A 12092-nucleotide genomic window follows, 5' to 3' on the forward strand; every position below is an offset into this window, starting at 1 on the left:
TCTTAAGTGAACATTTCCTGCTATTACTTTTACTGCATAAACAGGAAAGGGATTATTACTATTATTTTATATTATTGAATTTATAGATATTCTTCAAAGACTCCTGGATACTGAGGCCGCCTCTCGGTCCTGGACAAAGAAGCGTACATTCAATGAGAAACTGAGAGTTGACAGCTCGGGTCATTTAACTTTCTTTTCGCGATACCGATCTCCTGCAGGAGTGTATCCAACAAACGGGGGTTCTGTTCCATCTGGCTTTGCCGTTAACCTCTGTGAGAATGCTTATGTAGTGCTAGCCTTAGATTTCACCAAATATATCCCTGCATAGCGCAGGACCGTTGAACCGCAGCACGGTGTATGTGCCGATTGACTGGCAGCGTGTGCTCTGACTCCTTTGGACCCCTGCCATTGCATCAGCACACGCATAGCCATGGCTGCACGAATGCCAGTGAGAAAGGTGTGGTGGCTGTCGGTGGCTAAATGTATAATTTCCATGTGACCCAATTTCTTCCCTTATATCACCATTATCATCATCAGGACTGCACAATTAATTGAAACGAAAAATACTATTGACTCACAATATTTGGCAACAGAAGCAAAATGCTGCAGTGATTCGTCACTGTGTTGCCTTGTTATTTTCGCTGAACGTTTGACAATGTTTTGGGACAAATATTATAATTTCTTGTTTGTTTGGGGCTTTCCACACATGCTCTCAGCACCTGACCCACAGTAACTCATTGACCATTGTCTGTCTGTCTGTCTGTCTGTCTGTCTGTCTGTCTGTCTGTCTGTCTGTCTGTCTGTCTGTCTGTCTGTCTGTCTGTCTGTCTGTCTGTCTGTCTGTCTGTCTGTCTGTCTGTCTGTCTGTCTGTCTGTCTGTCTGTCTGTCTGTCTGTCTGTTTCTCTACCCCCTCCCCCATCTCTATCTATAGTCTCTCGAGACAGACTGTTGACTAACATCAAATTCAAACTGAAAGAGGGCGCTGTGTTTTTCCTTTACTTTTTGACGATGGGTTCTCAGATTGCTCTCTGTCCGATGTGCTCAGTTGGTCTAGAGGACAGGGCAAGGCTCTCCTCCAAGGCCATTCTGTTAAAATAGACTTGGCTGCCATATGACGTCATTTCTAAAAGCCAGACATTGGAGGGGCTGGCACCACTCAGTAATAGTAATATAGCATGCGCCAGATAGCAGCTGGGTGCATACGCCGACTATCCGCTGTCATTATGGCCCTTAACCCATTTTGACCTGGGAACGATTTGACAAATGTCTTCTAAAACCCATGTTTCTATATGTCAGTGTTTCTCAAATATGTTCATGTCATGGACCCCCACATTTTTTGCCGCCGACCCCCATCTGAAAACATGTTCCAGGGACGCCCCCAAGAAGCAAAGATTTGAGTAAAAAACGTTCACTCTGAAAGTATATTCAAAGATTTGTGCCACATTTTCCACGATTTTTCGTGGAAAATAGCAGACCTACAAGCTCGTAGCGCGCCACCGAGCTTGTAGATCTGCTATTTTTCAATAGCTAAAGTATAATACCCCAAAATGGGTTAAAGCAGGCTTGGAGGGACTGCAGTTCAAGATTAACAGCAGAGCTGCGCGAGTGGCAAATCAGCATTGTGCATGTGTGTCTCTATACTCTCTGTGTGTTAGGATACTCTACAGCAGTGGTTCTAAGAACCGTTTCATGTCAAGGACCCCTACATGTATCATCATAGTTTAGACTAGTCATTGGTTAGACCAGTCATTAGTCCTACAACTATACAACCTATCTCAAACCCTCACCCTAAACCTAACCTCCCACGGGGCAGCACACCTAAACCTATAACCTAACTTATAACCATGTCTAACCAATGACTAGTCTAAACTAAGTATGCACCCCTGTGAAAATAGACACAGACCAATTTTCAGGCCCATCTGAACATAATTTTGTGCCAGGATCCTCTTGGGGTCTAGTAGGACTTTAGTAAATAATAAAAAAATAAATCGCTATAAAAGTTTGTAAACAAATACATATTTAGCCCCATGCTCGAATGCCCCCGCCCCCCTGTCAAAAACAGCTAAAATCCCTAAAACCAAAGAAAGCAGCAAATGAAAAAAAATTAACACTCATCTTTTACTTTCTCTAATAACAACATAAAACCTGAACTTTGCTTGAAAAAAACTAAAGTTGGATAAGCCATGTGTGGTGTAGCTCCTTCCGTCCGTACTTTCTATCTGATGCCTAATTTCACTAGGCCTACTTTAGAATTAATAAACCACGAACTCCATCCCCTCTTTGGCTCTGGTGTCATACACCAAAAATATAGGCTATATATAGAAATTCACAAGATTGTACATCTGCAATATTTGGCGTGCGACACCACCGTGCGACTAAGACAGTATAAATCAGGGTACTGTAGGGAAGCGATATGCCAGTCATGGAAGCTAACACAGTTGGTAGCCATCTCACACTTGGCTGGGCTATAGTGTCACCTGTCCTTCGTTTGGCCTGAGAGCTTGTTTTCCTATGGGGATTAAAGAAAATATACACTCTTAACACAATGTATTACACACGTGTGAGCGCACCGCACACACACACGCGCGCACACACACATCACACACACACACACTTTATTTACTGTATTTTGTGTATTGTAACCTTGGCTGCATTGAAAATGAGGGCTTTCCCTCAACTGTATCTCCGAGTATAAATAAAGGTGATGATGATGACACACACACACACACACACACACACACACACACCTTTCACTTTCTCATTCATTCAGCACAGAGTCGCTTGTACTGTACTGGTCTTGTACGCACCACCATGCCAAAAGCAGACACTGAAGCATGAATGTGTCTCAACAGTGGATGACTTGTTTAACACGAGGGACGCCAGATCGCCTCGCAACCCGTCAGATGACGGTCTAAGATTTAACCCCGGAGGTCGCCAAACCCGTCGGATGGCGTTTAGTGAGGGTTATATTAGTACCATGCAGCCGAAGCTCAACACTAACCTTCAGATAACTAACCCGTCGGATGGCGTGTAGTGAGGGTTATATTAGTACCATGCAGCCGAAGCTCAACACTAACCTTCAGATAACTAACCCGTCGGATGGCGTGTAGTGAGGGTTATATTAGTACCATGCAGCCGAAGCTCAACACTAACCTTCAGATAACTAACCCGTCGGATGGCGTGTAGTGAGGGTTATATTAGTACCATGCAGCCGAAGCTCAACACTAACCTTCCGTGCTGCCCAGGGCTGCTAGACAGCGCCCACGTTCTTCCCATCGTGAGGAACAATGCGCGCGCCTCCCATATAACGATCCACTCATTGTCGTTTCTTTGTTGCTTGTTTTCTCCGAAAAAAGACTCCAAAGTTGTCGTTTTAGTCCAAACCGCCACGGCGTTCAGATGTAAACGGTGATTTCTGATCGCATCGCGCGAGCCATGTCACCGCTTGTGGTGAAACCTGAGACATGGCTGCTGCTTCTCCGAAAAGTTTTTGCGCCTCTACTCGTTGTATTGGGCTGTATTGACGGTAATAGAATGGCGCCTATATAGGGATTATAGCTGGCTCCCTGCGGTCATTTCAAATGGCCAGCAGGAGGCGCTGAAAGTGTTTAATAGCGCCTGCAAAGCATTGTAGTAATGCAAAAAGTAATTGCCATGGAACAATCAAATCATGTGGCACTCAGAGTTAATGTAGCCACTAGCCAGCCTGTTACTCTATGACATATCTATGACGTACAACTCCGTAGCCCGATCTGAACCCCATTGACTTCCACTATAAATATAACTGTGTAAAAAAGTAGAAAACATGTGGGAGGGAAAGAAATAGTATACGTACGTCAGTAGGCCGGTATAGCCTATACTGACAGTATGGCCAGTGGTTTGCGGGATTAGCTCCAGACAGACGGACAGTGCCAAGACTTGAGTGTTAATTTCAGAGAGTATAGAAACACCTGTATAAGTCAAATGAACATTCAAGATTATACAGTGCACAGATAACAGTAACGATGATAAATGCATCACACACTAAATACTGTGTGCACGCTGCACAATTTTATGTCAGTGGTGCTCAACCTTTTTCATGTCAAGGACCCCCAGAATTCTCTCTATTGGGCCACTGACCCCCCATCTGAAAATATGTAGTTCCAGGGACAACCCCCCAGAAGCCAATATTTTAGTTAAAAATGTTCGCTCTGAAATATATATTCAATGATTTGCGCCACATTTTAACGATTTTTTTCTAAAATAGCAGACCTACAAGCTTGTAGATCTGCTACTGTACTTTTTCAATAGCTCAAGTATGACAGAATGCTTGAAACGCCAAAAGGGGTTCCCACCCCAAAATGGGTTTAACCCATTTTAGGCGGGAACCCCTTTTGGTGTTAGCATTACGTTATGCTTTAGCTATTTAAAAATAGCAGATCTACAAGCTTGCACCAAGTGGCGCGCTACGAGCTTGTAGGTCTGCTATTTTTAGAAAAATCGAAGAACGACTAACATAGAAACATAGCTTTTTCAGAAAACTGTCATTTTCAAAAAGACATTTTTAGAATCTGATCTCGGGTCAGAATGGGTTTAAGCTTGGATGTAATAACAATGCAGTCACTCAGTGCAGGCCTGCGGCCAAACCAAGAGAGTTATGCGGTCCGGAATCCAAGCGCATGGACAGGTGGCCAAACGTGCAGAAACACCGTTTCCACAGGCACGGGTGGTGGTGTAACTTTTTTGACACCCTTTTGCAAGCATTTAAGCCGATTTCTCCCCATCCACAAGACCAGGCCCGGCGTCTGGCTGACCTAGAAGAGGCTAGACTGGTTGACCCACTGGTCATCCTGCAGGAGCCATCTGGCAAGCAACGTCTTGTGGGGCTTATACCCTTTATACCGCAGACTCGCGCAACTCCCTAAGCAAGCATAAGTGTGCTTAAGGAGGACTTAATCTGGGAGAAACTGGTTTTGGCCACACTGGGAAGTGTGAGTGGGACTATATACACGCGCCCAGCCATGAGGTCATGGGGTTCCTTCAGCAGCGAAAAGCATAATTGATAGTCAAATTAAGTAGAAATAAGGCTTAAGACTGAGTTATCATGACTGCACAGAACTCTAAAATTGTCACAGAACTTCTCGTGCTGGTCAACAGGTTGGAAGTCCTTGGCATATATATATTTTTTAAACGCGTAAACCCTGATCTTTAGTAAACTAATCTAGCTGCTCTGTATTTGGTTTCCCACCAAATCTCTTAGCCAAAAATTGCCGATCTACAAGCTCACAATGTGTTGCAACGCAATGAGTTGTGAGCTTGCAGAACGGCTATTCTCAGCGAGTGCTCCTCCCAGAATAGGGATGCTAGGGTTCAAGTGGTTAAAGATGTCATTAGAGCACTGTGCCCAGACAGCCCTGGGGTAAGCTCTGCAGGCCAGTGGGGTGAGGAGGGGAGCCTGTCTGCGCTCAAACAGAGGTCACTGCTGGCCCTTTGACAGTCTGCCAGTGCAGGGGCTAGAGTCTTCCAGAAGAGGGCCTTGGCCACAGGCAGACAAAGTGAGCCATTGAGCTAGACAGCCAGCCAGCCAGCCAGCCGCTTCGTCTGCAGTCTAGGTCTGGAGCTAGAGCCGGGACTAGGGCAGCTCGGGTTACCCAGACAGATTTGTTAACACTGTTTGGGTCCGCTCGGCTTTCCAGCCAGGCCTCTGGGCCAAACGCGGCTGAGGTGACTTAATCTGTCATTAAACTCACGTTACACCCGGACAGAGACTCAACTCAGGGGGGCAGAGGCAGCGGCTCACTCTCCCCACTCACTGGTGTGGATGGTTGGATAGGAGCAGACACACACACACACCGCTCCCTGCCCCCTCCCCTCCTCCTCCTCCTCCCCTCCCCCTCCTCCTGTTCTTCATGCCACACACCATGGCACAGCTAGACAGCTCAGCAAGGTCTAGACAAAAGCAATTTCACTTGAAGTTGAAGTCATTTGACGGTGTGGTAGGCACCCATGTGGATTTGCTGGTGTTTCCAAGGCACACCGGTCTGTTTGTCTGCTCACACACGCACACACGCGCACACACACATTCAACAGACAGAGATTATTCACCATGTTCTGTTACATAAGGATAGAAATTATGGACAATAGACAATATATGTGTGGCAATTGTAATAATATTAATATATTATTCATTTTGAATATTGTAATGTTATTGATATACAGCTAGGGATTCACAAATAAATCTGCGTCTTGGGTAAAACAATATACATAATGCACAAGGTAGTGATTCTATTAAGGAATAGAGTTTTATATAACATTTCCTAGATGTATTTTAATATGGTGAAGAATCTCAGATATAGTACAGACAAATCTGCATGTCAGAGGAAACTTCTAATTCATATAAAGCTGTGCAAATGATCACTAATTATACCATTTGTGTCGAAGTTCATATTGTAAACAGAAATATACGATTTATTCATCAATAACTTCTAGCCTTTAGCATTGTGATGCTTTTTTATTTTACTCAGCTCCTCAGCACAACAATTAGTTCCTAGTCTTCAATGTATGACAAATGCTCAGCGAGCAACCCAGGTTTATAGAAAGGAAGAAGCCATTTCATTTGGATATGTGAAAATACACCTCACGTTATCTTTTCCCTCTAGGAGATAAGTAGGTGGCCAATCTCTCCATCCGCTGTTACAAGGAAATAAGGACACATTGTAACTATATTAACCAGACGGTTTGAGTGATTAAAAAAGAGAAAGATACTGTGCTAAAACATTCATTACATCAGATTACCAGATATGTTATCTTTACTCAGCTGGCCTCCGCAATCTTGTCATCACTACTTCCCTCCGGTAGTTAAAAATAGAAGCGAAGTGGCCCACAAAAAAAAACTGTGCCCGTCCATAACCTTAATATGCCAGGGGACATAATTATGTACATATGTTAAGATAAATTCCAATAAATGTTGTTTTATTGCATCGGTGACATGAATAGGCTCTCATTAGAAACAGCTCAGCATGAGTTGCGCGCTACATATCTTTCAACGTTCAACTGATGGCTATCAGACAGGCATTAGGAGGTCACCAAAACATATTTGCAACAGCCATACTAAATTGTTGCCATTACTCAAGTTGCGGTACCTTCAGTGGAGGTCTCTCAGCCATCGTTTCCCTGCTGCTCAGATGTGTTTTTACATGACAGCTGGTTCTGCTTGTCTCTCTCCCCTCTATTGTCATGAGCTGCCAGCATAATAAAGTAAAGCAGGCACTGAATGTAAAGCCAACATATGATGTTCATAATCAACATTCTGTGCCAATTTAAGAAACCACTTCTCCCCCAGATTTGAACACCATATTGTACTGTTCTTTTGCATATAGATTTGATTTTGGTGTACTGTAATTCCGAGCTAGTGTGTCGAGGTGTGTGTGTGTGTGTGTGTGTATGTATGTGTGTGTGTGTGTGGGGGGGGGGGGGGTGTGACTGTTAACCACTTTATACCCTTTGTTGGCCAACGACTAGTCAAAATAGCCAATCTTTGTGAGATTGTAGATCAGCTATTTTTGCTACAAATACAGGCGTGCCTATTAGTTGCCTTTCACTTATGTGTATAATGATACACAAGGCTTCTGTCGATCTCAGTGTGCTGTATCTATCTGCGGGCTTAAAGTGTGCCACTACAAAAGCTGTGTACACCTAAAACAAAATATTGCAAATTATTTGATCAAAGTTTGTCCTAATGGCTCATTTCTAGTTTGTTGTGCGTGGAAATGTATCAACAAAATTTGACCGTTTTCAGTTTCAAATCTGTTGAAAAATCTGTCATTTCTGCCAAGTATGACCGAGGCTTCAATCCTGCGTGACAATCAGATGATAACCCCGTACTCTGTTGTTGTTTTATTGCCTGCAGATCAAGAAATACTTTGAGCTGGAACCACTGGCCCGGGGGAAGCGTTGGATCCTAGACGGAACCACCACGGACAACATGGAGGTGGTGAAGGAGAGCTTTGGTCAGTTCATTAGCCTGCTAGAGGACAAAGACACAGAGCCTGCAAGGATTTGATGCTATAACGCTGCTATAATGCAAAAAGATAAAAAGAAGAGGGACATGAGTGGCTACCGATGACGATACAACACATCCTGCCGTGTCCATAACACACAACACACACACCAAGGCAGATGATGATGGCCTCTCTGTTTTGAGGTGTGTGTCGGAGTGTGTTAAATCCCCCCCCCCATCCTCACTGCTCATTCCCATTTGCTAAATGGAAGGCAGTGGATGAGAAACAGTCAACCACTACATCTTTACAGAGGCAAGCCACCATTCCATCCAGGCCCCATTTCAACTTTATGCAGTTTAATCATCGAACTTTGTAAGAAATCAAATTCTTGTTTACCACTATCTGTGCCATAATAATGAAATCTTAAGGGTTGGACATAATGGCATTCCTTAAGTTGCCATTGGGCACACAAGCGTGAGCGCGCACACACACACACACACACACACAGTGGAGACCAGGTTGTCTGTAAATATGTTTAACATCACTGCTAGTGACTTTACAAGATGTTGCGGGATGGACACTGTTGATGTTCGTTCCACTGAAATGCTGAAAAGTACTGTAATGGTCGTCGAGCGTGCTTCTCCTCTGACTCGCTAACAAAGAATGTCATTGTGTGATTGAAGTACTTATAGTCCAAAGCCTTACGTGATGTGTTATGTACTGTAGTTACATATCCGTGTCTCATATTTTATCATCTAGTCTGAATAGTCTAGTATATCTCAAGGAGTTTCATGTACAGTAGCTGCAAAGAGAAGCGTAATGCTGTGTACCCAACTGTGTGGAACATGTGACACCATGACAGCGAACCTGAAGGACAAATGAGTCCACACGAAGAAACTGGCTCTGAGTATAAAGAATGCTTCTTTTTTTTTTTACTTGCTTAGGCTATGTTTTATAGCTCATCATAATTAACCTGTTAGAGCCATACCTTCCTATTACATTTTTATATATTGTACTGTAGTATCCATCATGAGTCCTTCTTAATCAAAGACCAAAAACAAACAAACAAACATGCTTGGCATGTCTGTGGAATAGAGAGATGTGGAGCATTCGTGTCTTTAGTCTCACTTGGAATCACTTTGTTTCTGTCAGTAGGTTTATTGTTCTCTTTTCGTATGTGTAGTTTACTAGTTCTCTCTCTCTCTCTCTGAATTTGACACACTCCCAACTCTGGCTCTGGCCATGCGCCCTACGCGGTCTCTCCCCATCATGACGAAATATACAAACTATCAGTTAGCCCCGACAACAGCTGCATCTGACAAGTCCCTGTCCGACAGTCTAATGCCCTGCCCTCCAACTGTCTGCAAAGACCCCTCCCCGTCTGCCACCTCGCTGCGGTCTATCGCAGACCCCCCCCCCACCCCTCACCCCATTCTCCGGCTCCCCCCTGCCTGAAACCCATCCTATCTGATATCTCAACCACATCCCAACCCAGACCCCCTCCGTCTTCGCCTTCCCCCTATTACATCCTCCTTGCGGTACGGTATTTACCCTCCCCCATTGCCTTCCATGTGGACTCACCACACCTCAGTGATTTGTAATATTCGACCACATGAACCCTGGTGTACCTATTTTGAGGTTTTCCCAAAATGTCTAAAATGTCAAACGTTTAAAAAAAACCTTTCAAGCAAATAGTGGAAACATCCGATCTGCAAGCTCACAACGCGTAGCGATGTGAGTTTGTAGATTTATTTAGTAGTCTGTCGAGGCGGAAAAGTGGGCGCTTCTTCCTTAATTCTTTGACGCTATGGGTTCTCAGATTGATCGTTTGGTGACGTGCGTATAGGGCTTAAGTGGTGTGCCACAGGTGTGTGTCCAGCTTTGCTGTCTTTATCGTCTTTTATTTTTAGTGTCACTATAGTCTCTCAAGCCGGGCAACTCTTCCGCAAATTGCAATATACAAATGCTGTCTGTAGCTACTAGCTACGGCTCGTAAAGTTCACAAACGGGAAAGACCAATCTGCTGTTCAGACTGGGGGTATTCGATCAATCGTGGTGTTCACAAAAAGTGTCTTTTAACTCTCTGGCGTCCACATTTGTTTTAAATTACAAAATGACTATCCTTTTTTTTGTCAGGGCTGGTATGGTAGACTTTAATGGTTTTAATATATTTTTTAAATATATTTTTTGAATTCCATTTTATGCTTAGCAGCAAGCTAGATAGGCTTTGACAGATGTCATTTAGATGTACTTATGCCACTGCTGATGATGAAACTGAAATGGGGGGAGGGGCAGGGCAATTTCAGAGCTTAAATTCTGACCTGAGATCAGATTCTAATGTCTTTTACATCCCGACAGTTTTCTGAAAAAGCTATGTTTCTATGTCAGTAGTTCTTGAATTTTTCAAAAATAGCAGACCTACAAGCTCGTAGCGTGCCACTCGGTGGCGCGCTATGAGCTTGTAGATCTGCTATTTTTAAATAGCTAAAGCATAACATAATGCTAATGCCAAAAGGGGTTACCGCCCAAAATGGGTTAATATGTACAAACTGCTAGGCAGAAGCATTTGAAATGTGTTTTTCTTTTCTTCTTTGTTGTTACCTGACAAGAGATCTGCCAACAAGCCTGTCTTGTTAACTGGATGCGCATATTCAATTGTGAGATGAAGCCACTATGAACTGATTAGAAAAGGGAGTGCATACCAGTGTTCATCACATCTGCCTGCACATTAGACCATTCACACATTCACTACTTTGTTGTTGTTTTTTTTAACTCAATTATGAGTTTTGTTCAATGGCAATTAAAGCTGAAAGATAAGTGACTAAAAGATCATTTGTGTTTTTCATTGCTTCTGCCTTTTTTGTACTGAATTAAACTTCCTTCAGATCAGTGGTTCTCAAACTTTCAAAGACCTCCAGTATTCGTTAGGCTGGTTCCCAAACACTGGGTGGGGACTAGTCGAGACCCATTTGTGGCTCACAGAACAATTTGTATGAGTCACGAGATTTCTTTTCCTACATTAAAAAAATATCTATTTTTTTAATATATATAAAATTGTAAAGACGTCTAACGTCTAATCTCTCTTTTCGGTCTCGAGCTGAACATTTTGGGAACCACATGCATTAGGCCACAGAGCCCCATAAGCCATAACTCAAAATGTACATTCTTATTGTGTTTGTAGCCTGGGTTTCAGCCTGATTCGCTGATTTCAGACCCGCGGAACGCAGCGAATCAGGGCGGAACCCAGGCTAGTGTGTTTGTGCCTGTAGTAGTATAGTAGAATCTGATAAATAGTCATTGTGAGGACCATTAAAAACACCGTACGACGTTTGGAAACGTCATAGCTAATCCAACCGATGGATTGCGAGGACGTGTACACACGTCCTAGCGCTTTTTCATTGATATCAAATGAAAAATATATATTCTGATTTATCTTTTTTGGGGGGGGGGGGGGGGGTTTGGCCTATCCTTCTGCAATGTACTCCTTGCTTTTTGCACATGCGCACTGCCATCCACTTCCCAGAGCTGCCAACCTGCACACATTTTGTGTACCAACCACGCAATTCTAGGCGTATAGACACCTAGAATTGCGTGGTTGGTACACAAAATGTGTGCAGGTTGGCAGCTCTGACTTCCCTGTTTAACGTTTGGAAAGAAAGGCTCGCAACGCATAATCTAGGAAGCTCTCCGTGGTTTTGACCGTCTTCATTTCTGACTTCAACATGCCTCTCGCCCGGAATATTGACTCTTCTAGAGAGACTATTATATTACTAGATTATCGCGAGGTAAGCAAGCAACATTATGCCTCCCGGTTTTTGTACGGAACGGAAGCCCCCGGCTTTCAGAGTAAAAGCTGCCATATCTGCCTGGCACCCCAAGCTTCTATTTTGAAAGAAATCCCGGCGCTGATTGTGAAATGTTTGTTTTATGGTTAAAATTTGATTTTTAGAGATAATTATGAATGAAAAGATCCAGGTTTTCGATTAGACATTTAGAATTTGGTTTCAGGGTTAGAGATAGAGTTATGACTGATTTACATTTGTTGCTTGATGGTGTCGTGCATCAAACAATATAGCTGACTTACAAGCCCACAACTGTTGTATAGATCTGCT

General features: G+C 43.5%; 1 protein-coding gene across 1 annotated transcript in view; it reads left to right on the forward strand.

Annotated features, from left to right (window-relative positions):
- LOC310872451 (ADP-ribosylation factor-like protein 15) overlaps positions 1–9024 on the forward strand; it is a 175650-nt gene extending 166626 nt beyond the window's left edge. Inside the window, exon 5 of the mRNA XM_083784346.1 lies at positions 7890–9024. Within this exon, the coding sequence (XP_083640472.1) occupies positions 7890–8042 (153 nt within the window). The 3' untranslated portion in view covers positions 8043–9024. The remainder of the gene's footprint in view (positions 1–7889) is intronic.
- Positions 9025–12092: the final 3068 nt, after the last annotated feature.

Source organism: Protomyctophum parallelum (assembly GCF_964188405.1).
Source record: "Protomyctophum parallelum genome assembly, chromosome: 15".
In the NCBI taxonomy this organism is placed as follows: Eukaryota; Metazoa; Chordata; class Actinopteri; order Myctophiformes; family Myctophidae; genus Protomyctophum; species Protomyctophum parallelum.